This window comes from Arctopsyche grandis, chromosome 2 (assembly GCF_051622035.1).
Source record: "Arctopsyche grandis isolate Sample6627 chromosome 2, ASM5162203v2, whole genome shotgun sequence".
Lineage (NCBI taxonomy): Eukaryota > Metazoa > Arthropoda > Insecta > Trichoptera > Hydropsychidae > Arctopsyche > Arctopsyche grandis.
The window spans coordinates 14,142,496-14,158,477 of NC_135356.1; the positions used below are offsets into that span (position 1 = coordinate 14,142,496).

Genomic DNA, 15,982 nt, shown 5'->3' on the forward strand with positions numbered 1-15,982 from the left:
ATCGTAGCTTAACAGTAAAAATTCAATGCATGAATGTTTATTTGTATTTTTCTTTCATTTTTATATACACATTTAATTAGCAACCTTTCTCGAAGAAAACCAACATGAAGAGACATGAACTTGCCTATTTGGTTGAAATTTTTGGAAAATTGAGCGGTTTAAAGAGTGGCGGCTCGTGGATAAGATATCTGGGGGTGCTGCGGTTGATTAAAAATAAAAAAAATGTTTATTTGGATTATATTTTACTATTAACATCAAAATTATCACAATTAAACATTGTATGTATTTTATTTCATTTAAAAATTGATTCTTCTGTCTTTTTTCTTTGAAAAAAGATGTATCACCTTTTCGTTAAATTTTTTACTGTTCATAATCATTTTTTTTCAATTGACAGCATAGCCAAAGCCGTCAATCTTTCCTGAACCATTGTGTTTCTTATACTCGTATATGTATGTCTTTATTCTATTTATTGATGAAAAACACCGTTCTGGCTCAGAGGTAGTTGAAGTTGTTAGCAGAATTTGAATAAGTTTTGTTATTTCCACACGAACTTTGGATAAATTGATTGCAAAAATAAGTTTTAAAAATATTAATAAATCATTAATACTATGCATTTCTTTCCTTAAGTAAAACACTTCTAATTCAGTTTGAAGTTTTTCTTTATCTAGCATTGGATATGATTCAACGGTTAGTAGTAGATCTTCCATTGGCATTTTCTTTCAGTACTTTTCAAAATTTTCTTTATTAAATAATTTCACAGCTTTTAATTGATTAGAAAAAGTATATCTTTCTATTATAAAGAAAAACTTCAAACTGAATTAGAAGTTTTTTACTCAAGGAAAGAAATGCATAGTATTAATGATATATTAATATTTTTAAAACTTTTTTTTGCAAACAAAACTTCTGCTTACAACTTCAACTACCTCTGAGCCAGAACGGTGTTTTTCATCAATAAATATAATAAAGACATACATATACGAGCATAAGAAACACAATGGTTCAGGAAAGATTGACGGCTTTGTCTATGCTGTCAATTGAAAAAAATGATTATGAACACTAAAAAATTTAACGAAAAGGTGATACATCTTTTTTCAAAGAAAAAAGACAGAAGAATCAATTTTTTAATGAAATATATAATGAAACATATAATGTTTAATTTTAATAATATTATGTTAATAGTAAAATTTAATCCAAATAAACATTTTTTTTATTTTTAATCAACCGCAGCACCCCCAGATATCTTATCCACGAGCCGCCACTGAATTTAATATAAAAATAAATATACAGTGTTCGTATAAATTTATGTTATAGCAAAACCTTTTTAATATTCTGTCTATTCTGGTGTTCAGTATTTTTTTTTAAATAAAGGTTTATTATTTAAAACGTGTCTATATTATTATATCTATTAAAAAATAAAAGGTAGGGAGGCGCGGAAAAAATTTTTTTTTTTAGTAGCATAAAGTTTGGAAACCGCTGCTGTAGAGGACATTGTATTGTATTGGACGTATTGATGGATCAAGAGATAGATTAATTTCTTATTTATATAGATTTTTGGTCAGTTACGTTGCAAATTCTCACAGTAATGAGCGTGTCTGGACATCACGCTAAGAAAAAATAGTTTTTTACAAGATCGTGCGTGAGATTTAAAAAACTTAGTCTCGCAGGCAAAGGGTTAAGCTGATACGGAAAGAAACAATTTGCAGCGGTGAATCTGCCGAAAGATGCAGCTGACGCAAATATTTAGACAGACCCACCAGACACGATGCATCAAATGCCGCAGATTCGGACACATCGCGGTGAAATGCACCAGTCGCCCAGAACTTCAGTCGGAGAAGGTAAATAAGACCCACACATGATTTCTTTCCTACAGATAAACCTCAACGGGTGTCGAGCAGCCGAGGACCTTTTGACGCAGAGCGCGCATCAGAAAAGGGCAGACGTCGTCATCATCAGTGAGCAGTACAACCGCTGTCCCGGTACCTGGTATTCCGACGCTTCATCGAGAGCAGCGGTGCACATGCCCGGGAACAGAGTAGCAGTCACCGAAGGAGGCGAACAACTAACAGGCTCGGTGTGGGTGCGAACTAGCAATAATCTTCGCATACACAGCTGTTACTACTCTCCGAACGCACCACTGGAGGAATGCACCAAACAAATAAAAGAACTCGAAGAAAGCGTGCGAAGGGAACCGGGAAGCGTCCTCGTGGCCGGAGACTTCAACGCTAAGGCACCGGAATGGGGATGCAGCAAAATCGACCGCAGGGGAATGATACTCGCCGAGATGATGGCCAGGCTGAACTTGTACGTTAAAACACCGGTAGCACCAACACGTTCCGAAGAGGGTCCACAGGAAAGAATGCCTGAAAGCATGCCGGAGAGCGCAACGCACCAGAACCAGGCCTGACAGCGACCCCGAAACGGCCCTTCAAGCATACAGAGAAGCAAGGAAGGCGATGACGCATGCTATCCAGAAAAGTAAAGCGCAATCGTGGGATCGACTCATCGAGTCGATCGACGGTGACCCTTGGGGCCTGCCCTACAAAATAGTTGCCAGAAAGCTGACCAGACAGAAGCAGATCCCGTGGCTGAATAGCGCTGAAAACCTGAGAAAAACCGTCACCACGCTATTTCCAGAGCACAAGAACATGCCATCCCAAACGTGGGAGATCGACGAGTCTCAAATTCCTACCATCGCAGAGAGCGAATTGAAGAACGCGTGCAGAGGGCTGAAAAGCGGAAAGGCACCCGGCCCCGACGGGATTCCAAACGAAGCCATACTCGCGGTCGAAGAATGCGCTCCCGCCATACTACTCCGTCTGTTCAATGGAAGCCTGAAGACTGGAAAATTCCACGAGATATGGAAGTGGCAGCGCCTAGTTCTCCTCCCAAAGATCGGCAAGCCGCCCGACGACCCGTACTCCTACAGACCCTTGTGCATGCTCAACGGTCTCGGAAAGCTACTGGAGAAACTCCTTCTACAAAGGATACAATCGCATCTCGAGCCGGATGGACTGTCCCCGCAACAGTTTGGCTTCCGAAGAGGCAGATCAACGATCAATGCTATTGGAACGGTAGTGAGGACGTTGCAAGAGGCCTGGGCGGGACCCCTAAAAGCCAGTAGCCACGTCGCGCCGATAAAACTGGACGTGAAGAACACATTTAATACGGAAAAATCGGAGAAAGTGATGAAGGCATTGAAGGCGAACGGCAGAATTCCAGACTACCTGCTGAGGATCGTACAAAGCTATTTCAGCGACCGGATTCTAGAATACACCACGGGGGCGGACGCGAGAAAGGGACGTACCAAGTGACGGCAGGCGTCCCCCAGGGCTCGGTTCTCGGACCGACCCTGTGGAACGTCATGTACGATGGAGTGTTCCGAATCGAGCTGCCAGAAGGAGCCTTCGTGGTGGGATTCGCGGACGACATCGGAATCCTGGTGTCGGCAAGGAAACCCGAGTGGCTGGAGCTGCACACTAACGAGGCACTCAGAAGGGTATCCAATTGGATAGAAGGAGCGGGACTGTCGCTTGCAAGACGAAAGCGATCTTTTTCACCCGCCGGCGAAAGCTGACGCCGCCGACTATCAACATAGGAGAAGAGCCGGTACTGTTCCAGAATTCCCTGAAATATTTGGGAGTCCATCTGGACAAAAAACTCAATTTCCGGGAGCACGCGACAAGGGTGGTCGAAAAAGCTGCAACAGTAACAGCGGTGCTGGGACGACTGATGCCAAACCTCGGAGGGCCGAAATCAAAGAGAAGGAAGCTGCTGAACAGCGTTGTCCATTCGACGCTTCTCTACGCAGCACCGATCTGGGCGGATTTCATGGAAATAGAAAGGACGAGGAAAAAGTATGCCTCAGTACAGCAGGGAGCGCACTCAGAATAGCCACGGCGTAGTCGACTGTCTCCGAGAACGCTGTTCTGGTAGTTGCAGGAATCATCCCAATCGATCTGCTCGCGAAGGAGAGGAAGCAACTCTTCGACGGCTCGAGAGGCAATGCATCGGAATCCCGAGAAGTAGCGACACGCAGGCGGAAGGAGATACGGCAAAAGCTGATGAGGTGCTGGCAGAGGCGGAGGGAAAAATTATTACAAAGAAATTACATAACAAATTTAAAAATCTGTGAAAAAGGCACGCCACTTTGCGGCGCCCCCCCGCATTGTGGAGTCTGCGGGTAGCTACGCCACTAAACTTCATCTATTGTTACTACGTACATAGATAAAGAAATAAGTTGGTAAATAAGATTTACCGACAATTGAAGTTTTACTGTTATAGTTTGTGTTACGGGTCTACCTCACGGGACCGAAAGTGAAACGCCCGAAAACGCAAATATCGGAAGGCAGAGATCGAAAATCGAAAGATCTTGTTACTGTATCTGCGAATTATTGGCTATTTGCAGGCACATACTATAACTACGACAGGCGCAAAGCCTTCTGCGCATGCGCGTGAACTTATAATCCGATTATAATTTCTTACATTTAATGTATGCTTGACTTGTTTAATCAATCGTTCATTATACACGAGGCAAATAAATTTCGCACGTTATTATAATAGATTTATATCATTTAAAAAAAATCCGCATCGAGATGGCTAGAACAGCATTTGTAAAAATGAAGGCGGCCCTTACAAACAAGCATCTCAATCTTCATACGCGGTTGAGATTCGCGAAGAGCTACGTCTGGACAGTATTACTACACGGATGTGAGACGTGGACTCTGAAAACCAAGATGATCAGCCGCATTGAAGCTTTTGAGATGTGGGTCTATAGGCGTATGCTGAAGATTCCGTGGACCAAAAAGATATCAAACGAAGCTGTCCTCGGCATGATGGGGAGAGGCAGGGAACTTGTTTCTGTCATCAAGCGGAGAAAGATGGAGTACCTCGGACACATGATACGGGGTCCAAAATACGAATTTCTCCGTTTGATAACCATGGGGAAAATAGAAGGAAAAAAATGGATTGGCAGGAAAAAGTTATCTTGGCTTCGAAACATGCGCATGTGGACCGATATGAGCGCCGAAGAGCTGTTACGAGCCGCTGAAGACCGATGCGGATATATTCAAATAATCGACGAGGTGGTCGCCAACGTCCGGATGCGGACAAGGCATTAACAAGAAGAAGAATATCATTTAGCTAGTTCGCGGCTTGTACTATTATGTAGGTTTTATACATTGTATATGATAATAATTTTCTAACAATTAATAATATTAACTAGTTTGGATTATATTTTTTACTCTACGTCACTTTACGAGTTCGAACTAAATTTTAAGAGGTTTAAAACAAAATTTAACATTAAACACGCTGACAGTGACAGTTCACGCGCATGCGCAGAAGACTTTTCGCCTGTCGCAGATATAGCACCTACAAATAGTCAATAATTCGCAGATATAGTACCTGCAAATAGCCAATAATTTGCAAATATAGTATCTCAAATAGCCACAACCTAAAAAAATAAAACAATAAGAATTCCGTTTAGCGTAATTTAATTTTTGAAACTGCAATTGAAAAATTGAAAAAAGATCAACATCATTTATTATCAAAATCATTTATCTTATGTATATCTAAATTACTAAAATTTATCAGTCATGTCAAACCCTTCGGTAAATTATACTTACCAAATTGATTAATATTTGAAATTACTCAATAAAATAACACACGAATAAAATAGTTTCTAAAATTAAACCAAAAACCCATACAAACCTATAAAGCATCTGTCACAAAATTGGCTCAACATCAAAGTCTTCCCTATTAATTAATTTACATATATTTATATTTTGTATGTACTAACTTAGAGCTGTTAAGGTTTTGGCGGAATTCGTAAACAGGAAGTAGGATTTTTTTTTTTTTAAATAATTTTTTATTTTATTTTGACATTTTAAATTATTTTTATCTTCTTGATATTTAATGTGTAATATATGTATGTATATAGTGATTTTTAGTAATAAAAAAAATGAACAAAATCCGAGAACCGGAAGTAGAACTTTCGTCTTTTGTGCGTTTCCCTACATTTGCGCTCAATTGATATCAAAAATGCTCTCAGCCGGTGTACATACAATGTATGTACGTACGAAAATGGTCTCATAGCACGTGGACGTGTACATATGTATTTATGTATATACATATGTACGTTTCACTGTCGATTTTTTTTTAAACTTCTTATATTTCTTAAATAAAGTCTTAAGTTGGTGCACATCCGAAGTTTAATGTTCGTGTTGGTATCACTGGTACAAACTTACGTGTGTTTGGGCCAGTGAAAAATTCGCGCCGTAGCGTCTAGCAGAGCAAATCTTTTTCGTTGTTGGCGGCTGCATTCAAATTTCGCTGAACCTGTGAAGAAATTACCAAGACATTTCGTCTTCCTCAGGTCTGGTTGCCTGGGAACTTCAGGACTGGGTACCTTCAGGTCGTTTCATTCAGAAATCGGAAGTCCTCATTTTAGGTAATTACGCATTTTCATGATGAACTTTTTTCCAATGTGCGACTTTTGCAATTTGCGACTATTATCCAATGTGAGGCATCCAGTGATCCATTTGAAATGTATCCAGTGATCCACTGTGACCGAACTGATTAATATTAATTGTTTCAACGAATTTTTTGACGCTTGCAAATTTCAAATTTTTTGACAATAATAATAAAAGCAAAGATGGCGACCATGAAAGCGAAAAATTATCAAACACGGCGGCTCTCTAAATTCAACCTAGATTAAATATTAGTCTAACATACATATAAACATGAAAATTACATTATAGGGTACATTGAATGTACATATAATGAAACTTAATCCAGGATCTATTCAAAGGGCGGACATTGTTTTAATTCTCAAAATTAAAAACACTTTTCACCTGCGGTGTATTTTTACTTTTTTCCTTACAATATACAAAAAATAAATAAATCAAAAAGAAAATACACCTACATATAAATTGTACATATTAACTAATGTAATGTTTTTTATATGCACAAAACGTTACAAAAAAAACCTTGTAAAAAATAAAAATCAATACTGACCAATTCGAAAAAATTTAAAGGAGAGATATGTAAGTTCAGCGCCTCGGCACTTTATTTAGTACTACACCACTGTTCCCATAGAAAAAGGCCCAGAAAACACCAGGGAAGTATTTTTATTGCTATGCAATACAATACATACAATATGCCTCACATAAAAACCAACTCATGCAATACAAATAAATGCAAACATTAATTTGAGCACATATAAATGTACTAGAGACATCACACAGTTAAACCAAACCAGATATTTGTCATCTTCGCATCACATACAACTTGGATCAACTCGAATATATACATACATACATAGTCGAATATATGTATAATACCCAAAAACAAATACTATTACATTTTCAATAATTTATACTTACATAGGTTCAACATTCATAATAAATTAAACCTTAGAACATATGTACAACATTCGGAATTAAATTTTCAGATCAATCAATAAACTTATAAAACAAAAAACAGTAGACTTTTCATAATGCTTTTTTTAAAGAAATCAATTAATTTTATCAGGTCGACCAATAATCATAGTACTATATTACTCGGGGATGTTGAAAAATCACCAAGGAAGTAATTAAACTAAATCTTAAACGCTACATATATTTATGTAAATATGTATATATTCAGAAAAATTGTAAACATATAATATATTTTTATCATTTCAGACAACGATAGATCAAGAAGTCATAATGAGTGAGAAGCCTCGCCCTTTTAACAGGGCTGGTAAGTTAAATTAATGAATTGCAATCAAAATTAATTCGAAATTTGATTTTAAAATTTGCAAGTTCAGAGTCAGAGTCGTAAAAAGTCAACTGACTCCGACTCCTTTGAATTATTTTTTTTAATTGATCGTATTACAGTATGCGGTAACTAGTCTCCAATTTTATTTAAGTAAATCCACTAGTAAATTGAAATTTAATAATTTCTTTATGAAAATCGTGAATTTAAATTACATTACAAATAATATCGTTGAATTGCAAATATTTTTCTCATTTTTCTTATTAAATTGATTTTTTTATGTATACAATTCATACACATACGCTATCAATGTACTTACTTTTTATTTATACCTATTTACTAACTTTTTTAATTCATTTAATATTTTATTTCGAAAATCAAGTTCAAGTTGGAGTCGGAGTCGGTAAATTGTGAACTGACTCCAGTCCTGACTTAATTGAACGGAAGTATGTAAATAAAACGACCATAAATGTGAGGAGTTGCAGAATTGCTCAGAGATATGGAAAAAAACTGAGACAAGAATAATACATACAATGAGAATTTTTATTGCGATTTTTAAAACTACAAATTAGTTTTTCATAAGCAATATAAAAATATTAAAACATATACATAATATAATATGTCCATAGTAATAGTAATGCAAAAAGGATTCGTTCATCCATTGCACGATAGCTATGTTTTGTTCACACCAATTATTATTTTTTTGTGCAATGGAAAAGTTAATTTATATATTTTCATTTTAATGGACTGGACGACATATTTTTTAACATTTTTATTGTTTTTATATTATACAAAAAATGATAAAGTTGGTCTCGTCAAAATAGTATGGACCAGATATTGAAAATATTATATAAATACATACATATCTGCCAATAATTTTGTACAAATGTACATACACACCATATGCATGTGTTTATGTTCGTATTGTATCAAGAAGATTCCAACAAAAATTTGTTCTTACATCTTTATATTCTTAGTGGGACGACCTCCGTATTCAGCCAACCCGGCTAAGGCTTCATCCAGCAAGCAAGACGATGAAAAAAAAAATAAAGTGAGATATTTATATTATAAGAAAATTAATAGCAATCTTAAAATGATCACTGGTTAAATTTCAATAAGTTGATACTATTTCAAGGCATTTATAACCTCTCATCCATATACATTTTAGGTGATCAAGAGACGTAAAAGTTGTGAATATTGCGTCACAACAGGAAAACCTAAAAGGATTTACCTTTCTCATATGATGGAGACAAAGAGAGGCAATGTTATGTGCCGCTTTTTGCGGGCATATAAATGCTCAATTTGCAATGCAACCGACTTAGAAGCGCACATGGAGTAAGATATACATATATAGATTATCTTTAAAACTGATACATGTACATATGTATGTACATATAATATCTAAATATACGCATTCTGTAACTGTAAATTATAACATTTTGTTTCAGGTCGCATTGTCCTCTTATCAATAAGGCTAAACACCAACCCTTTGTGAAACCGCCACGACACAGAGCAAGTATGTTGAAAAACTTCATATTAATAGTAGTAGACATTTGTTTAGATATGCATGTGTGTAAATCCAATTGGTTTTTAATTCATTTGTGTTTTAATATGAAATAACTGCTGTTCTATTTAAGCGGTTGCATAATTTTAAATTACAGTAAATAGGGGGTTTGTGTCCCATATCATCAGGACCGGCCCGAGGATTTTTAGCACACCGGAAAAAAAACTAAAATTTGAGCCCCCCCCCATTTTTAATAACCTCTTCTTACTTTTTATTTACACATGCTATGCAATATCTAATATATAATTTCGAAAGAGACTTTGTATGTATGTATGTATGTATGTACGTAAAGTTTGTTGGCGATCGAAAAACAAATCAAAGTTTCTATTCGACATGGTTGAATTTGAATTATTTTCATGTGAAATTCGGATGTGACTAACCCATGACTTTATCTATGTATGTGTTTGAGGAATATAAGAAGGTCACAAAACAAAATTCGATAATTAAACATAATAATAAAATACGTTTACACACACACATACGGTTATGAGCGCAAATGTAGGGAAAATTACACAAGACAAAAATTCTACTTTTGGTTGTCAGATTTTGTTCGAAATTTTTTTAATACTTAAAATCACCATCATCGTCATACACATAAGATATCAAGAAAATAAAAATAATTTAAAAGATAAAAATATAATAATGAAATATTGTTTTAAAAAAAAATACTACTTCCGGTTTACAAATGTTGACCAAAACCTTATCAGCTCCAAGTTAGTACACAAAGAATACAAATATTAATGTTCAGCTTTATACGCTCAGTATAAAGCTGTAAATAGTTAAATCCGGGACATTTATCTTTGCGGGACTGACGAATAGTAATCCTATCTTACGGCAATAGTTATGCTAAAAAGATTCATTAATTTATTCCACAATAGTTACATTTTGTCCAAAACAACTTCACGAATCTCTTTGGTGCAATGTAAAAGTAAATTTATAGATTTACACTACATACATATGTACATATATATACATACATACATAAATATGTATATGTATATAAAAATCAATCTATACCATTCAACCGATTGCGATAAAACTTACATGAGATATTGTGTGCATACCTGCGATGGTTTCTGTTAAAAAAAATCGCTCAAAAACGGGAACGGGAATTGCATGCGTTATTGTGGCATTGCAACGCATGCCGGGTTCAACTAGTACATATATATATATATATATATATATATATATATATTATATCATGTCAAAAATGTGCAAACTAAAATTTGAAACAGACTACTTTCAAAATTAACACATATTTATATTTTGAATAGGTAAAACATCAATATCGGAAGCCGATGGCAGGCAGATGTAAGTACATATTATAGTGATATTTTTATGATAAATACAAAAAGACCAAAATACCTTTAAGTACCAAACGATTTTCAATTATATTTACAGAAGCTCTCAATCGATGACAGAAAATATAGAAGCGAGCCTTCGAGACCTAGCAATTAGCCCCGTCACAGCTTCGGGATCCATCCCAATAACGGAGGAACTTATGGGTATTCCAAGGGACAAGTGCCCTAAATTCATATACATATGTATGTACATTATAGATATGTACATATGTATATACACTAATGGTTTTAGATAGTATATATATTGTATTGTTTCCCTTTATTGGCTATGTTAATACCTACATATATACATACATAAATATATATAAAAATCAATCTATACCATTCAACCGATTGCGATAAAACTTACATGAGATATTGTGTGCATACCTGCGATGGTTTCTGTTAAAAAAAATCTCTCAAAAACGGGAACGGGAATTGCATGCGTTATTGTGGCATTGCAACGCATGCCGGGTTCAACTAGTACATATATATATATATATATTATATCATGTCAAAAATGTGCAAACTAAAATTTGAAACAGACTACTTTCAAAATTAACACATATTTATATTTTGAATAGGAAAACCATTGCTACCAAAAATTGATGGCAGGCAGATGTAAGTACATATTATAGTGATATTTTTATGATAAATACAAAAAGACCAAAATACCTTTAAGTACCAAACGATTTTCAATTATATTTACAGAAGCTCTCAATCGATGACAGAAAATATAGAAGCGAGCCTTCGAGACCTAGCAATTAGCCCCGTCACAGCTTCGGGATCCATCCCAATAACGGAGGAACTTATGGGTATTCCAAGGGACAAGTGCCCTAAATTCATATACATATGTATGTACATTATAGATATGTACATATGTATATACACTAATGGTTTTAGATAGTATATATATTGTATTGTTTCCCTTTATTGGCTATGTTAATACCTACATATATACATACATAAATATATATAAAAATCAATCTATACCATTCAACCGATTGCGATAAAACTTACATGAGATATTGTGTGCATACCTGCGATGGTTTCTGTTAAAAAAAATCTCTCAAAAACGGGAACGGGAATTGCATGCGTTATTGTGGCATTGCAACGCATGCCGGGTTCAACTAGTACATATATATATATATATATTATATCATGTCAAAAATGTGCAAACTAAAATTTGAAACAGACTACTTTCAAAATTAACACATATTTATATTTTGAATAGGAAAACCATTGCTACCAAAAATTGATGGCAGGCAGATGTAAGTACATATTATAGTGATATTTTTATGATAAATACAAAAAGACCAAAATACCTTTAAGTACCAAACGATTTTCAATTATATTTACAGAAGCTCTCAATCGATGACAGAAAATATAGAAGCGAGCCTTCGAGACCTAGCAATTAGCCCCGTCACAGCTTCGGGATCCATCCCAATAACGGAGGAACTTATGGGTATTCCAAGGGACAAGTGCCCTAAATTCATATACATATGTATGTACATTATAGATATGTACATATGTATATACACTAATGGTTTTAGATAGTATATATATTGTATTGTTTCCCTTTATTGGCTATGTTAATACCTACATATATACATACATAAATATATATAAAAATCAATCTATACCATTCAACCGATTGCGATAAAACTTACATGAGATATTGTGTGCATACCTGCGATGGTTTCTGTTAAAAAAAATCTCTCAAAAACGGGAACGGGAATTGCATGCGTTATTGTGGCATTGCAACGCATGCCGGGTTCAACTAGTACATATATATATATATATATATATATTATATCATGTCAAAAATGTGCAAACTAAAATTTGAAACAGACTACTTTCAAAATTAACACATATTTATATTTTGAATAGGAAAACCATTGCTACCAAAAATTGATGGCAGGCAGATGTAAGTACATATTATAGTGATATTTTTATGATAAATACAAAAAGACCAAAATACCTTTAAGTACCAAACGATTTTCAATTATATTTACAGAAGCTCTCAATCGATGACAGAAAATATAGAAGCGAGCCTTCGAGACCTAGTAATTAGCCCCGTCATTGCTTCGGGATCCACCCCAATAACGGATGAACTTATGGGTATTCCAAGTGACAAGTGCCCTTTGTGCGGAGCGCCTTACGACGACGCCCATGATGTGTAAGATATATGCAGATTATCTCTAAACCTCATATACATAAGTATTTTGTAATTTTAAATTATCACATATTGTTTCAGAGTGGACTGCCCACTAAATGAAATTAGCCCCGTCATTGCTTCGGGATCCACCCCAATAACGGATGAACTTATGGGTATTCCAAGTGACAAGTGCCCTTTGTGCGGAGCGCCTTACGACAACGCCCATGATGTGTAAGATATATGCAGATTATCTCTAAGCCTCATATACATATGTACATAAGTATTTTGTAATTTTAAATTATCACATATTGTTTCAGAGTGGACTGCCCACTAAATGAAAGTTAAACAAATTCGAAATCGAGGACAATCCGAATGTTATATGTATTAGTAGTATATTGTTTTTCTGTAAATTACAAATTTATGGCTGGCGATGATTTTAATATGGCATTCTTTTCATTTCAATGCGCGCATTTTGATTTTTGCATTTTTATGTGGCATAAGTTAATTTTTCTTCGTTTCGAGAAATATTTTACAAAACATTAGATATGTTTTACGTTTAATTTATTTTTGAAAATTGGAATTTCCCCATTTTTACTTACCTCCTTTGAGTAAAAAGTAATTCATGTTTGCGCTAAAAATTAAATGAAATACTTTTAAATATACCTCTATATATGTAAATTGTAAACAAATGATTTTCAACTGTGATGCTTCTGTTTTGGTTTTCAGTTTTTGTTGGATTTATCTGTTTTGGTTCAAGTTTTTTAAATTTATTTCATATGTATATATGAATTTTTTTAATTATTCTTAAGAAATGTTATATATGTTATACTATTGTTGAAATCGCGCGGCCAATTTAAGTGGTAATAATATATGCGCGAATATAGTTTTAATTTTGCTTTCAAATTATATTATGTTACAATTGAAAAAGAAATTTGAGATGATACAGTAAATGTATGTGTGTAGTTGGCCCAATTGGATTGAGAATAAATATTGTATGGAAACACTTTTTTTTAATTTATCTGCATATAATCCTTTTTTCATGTTTTTATTTTATGTATGTGGTTCAAACTTACTATGTATAAATGTCGACACAGGGTTTTTATAATAAATATTTGTATATGTACAGTATACTCTCGATTATCCACGTGCGGATTATCTGTGCTTGAAATAAATTAAATTTTTATTAAAATCAACAATAACACTTGCTTCGTCGAAAGAAAAGTCCTCAGTCGGACACAAATCATCTAAAGAGTGTACGAGTATAACAATTAAGTGTTGTGGAAATGCTCAGGAACTCATAAAATTAAATTTTTAGTAATAAAAAATCTTTCTGTTGATTATTATAACCGAAAAAGACCCACGGATAGACAGGGTCTTTGAAGATTGGGTTCAAGACTAAAGGAGTTTTAAAAAAGTAAAATTCCCATGACTTTATCTATGTATTCGAGGAATATAAGGTTACAAAGCAAAATTCGATAATTAAACACACATATCGATCATGAGAGCATTTTCGATACAAATTGAGCTTAAATGTAGGGAAACTTATACAAGACAAAAGTTCTACTTCCGGTTGTCAGATTTTGTTCAAAATTTATTTATTACTTAAAATCACTATAAATATTATACACATTAAATATCTAGAAAATAAAAATACTTTAAAAGGTCAAAATAAAATAATGAAATATTGTTTCCAAATTCTGACCAACTCTAAGTTAGTACATAAAAAATACAAATATTAATTTTCACCTTGATATGTTCAGGGGTGTGGAAGTAATCGTGGTAACAATATTTTATACTTTTCTAAGAGGAAAAAATCCAACTTCCGGTTTATTAAATTTAGTCTATTTTTATTTATTTTCATCACATTGATACAAAGCGCACACATGTTTAAGGGGTCGAAAAAAATAGTAGAAGAAAAATCGAAAAACTTTCGGTTGACGAATGCCTACCAAATTTTATACACATAACTTGGTTAATTAAGCTTAAACTTCTAGATATAAAATTTCAGTTCAGTAAACCAAAAGGTCTCAGAAAAACAACTATTTCCTAAACTACTACTTCCAGTTTAGGAAAAAATATTGGAGTATAAAATTTATAATTTCCATTATGTACATGTAAAAAAATTTCAGTTTGATTTGATTAGCGATTTGGAAGATAATTAAATTCAAAAACTTAATAAAAAACAGGACACCTAATAAGGGAAGGACCATTTTCGGTCAACTTAAAAATTCGAAGAAAATTTAGGTCGTATCGATAAGAAATTCAGTTCGATAGGATGGACGGTGTTCAAAAAATCCACTGATATTTTCTAGATCATAAAAACGTGATCAGTGATCGATTGCGAGTTCGAATTAGTCAAAATCTCGAGTTGAAATTTTTGCATGATCACAAAACTTCATCTATTGTTACTACGTAACATACATAGATAAAGTAAAAAGGTTATAACAGTATTGTTAATAGATTATGTTCCTTTTCATTCAAATGAAACTATAATACAATAATTATGATGGCTAAAATTTTACTGCCTAATGTTACAAGTCAAGATGTCGTATCATCAATGAAACGGCTTTACAGTGCTGATGTTCTCACAGCTCTTGCTGAGGAGATAACGATTTGATCAATTTCTGTGAAATATGCAAATTAATGGAACATTTAAAATGCTTTGAAAATGTTGATCGGGAAAACATCGAGAAGTGGTTTGAACGCAATTCAAATGATGCGGGTTCTCAATGCACGAGTGATGCAGATATCGTTTATATTGTCGATCAAACAATAAAAACGATATCAAAAATTGATAGTTCCTAAACTCTACTCTCCAGCATTAGCCCGGATAATCGAGAGAACACTGTATATATACATTGGCAATGGAAAACCTATATAGCATATGGAAAACTATATAAATAGAAGATAATAAAAATAAAAACAGGAGATAATAATTACAATTAAAATAATTTTTTATATTTTTTCCTTCTTTGGTGTGCTGCCAGAATTTTTGAAACTGATTCAGTGAATTATTTTCGCAGCGAATTTGACAAAAAAGAGATCAATCAATTCAATAAAAAAATGTAACTTTTAATACAAAAATAACAATTCAATTTTTAATAGCCACAAAAGGATTGGGCATAGAACTATGTATATATAAAATACTTCAATCTATTAATTTTGTAA

The 15,982-nt window shown here is 34.0% G+C and overlaps 1 protein-coding gene across 1 annotated transcript; it reads left to right on the top strand.

Moving 5' to 3' along the window:
* Positions 1-3,361: 3,361 nt before the first annotated feature.
* Positions 3,362-13,811, top strand: LOC143922281 (uncharacterized). Its single transcript, XM_077445506.1, has 12 exons — positions 3,362-3,525; positions 3,596-3,854; positions 7,680-7,737; positions 8,730-8,803; positions 8,921-9,087; positions 9,201-9,268; positions 11,241-11,277; positions 11,368-11,471; positions 11,891-11,927; positions 12,674-12,835; positions 12,914-13,045; positions 13,132-13,811. The coding sequence occupies exons 1-12, from the start codon at positions 3,362-3,364 to the stop codon at positions 13,157-13,159; spliced, it is 1,290 nt and encodes a 429-aa protein (XP_077301632.1). The 3' UTR covers positions 13,160-13,811.
* Positions 13,812-15,982: the final 2,171 nt, after the last annotated feature.

Bases quoted from the DNA above. Each gene is read 5' to 3' on its own strand.
- LOC143922281 (XM_077445506.1), top strand. From the start codon at position 3,362: ATGTACGATGGAGTGTTCCGAATCGAGCTGCCAGAAGGAGCCTTCGTG. The intron at 9,088-9,200 runs GTAAGATATACA...ATTTTGTTTCAG, and splicing joins GACTTAGAAGCGCACATGGA to GTCGCATTGTCCTCTTATCA. The intron at 13,046-13,131 runs GTAAGATATATG...ATATTGTTTCAG, and splicing joins TACGACAACGCCCATGATGT to AGTGGACTGCCCACTAAATG.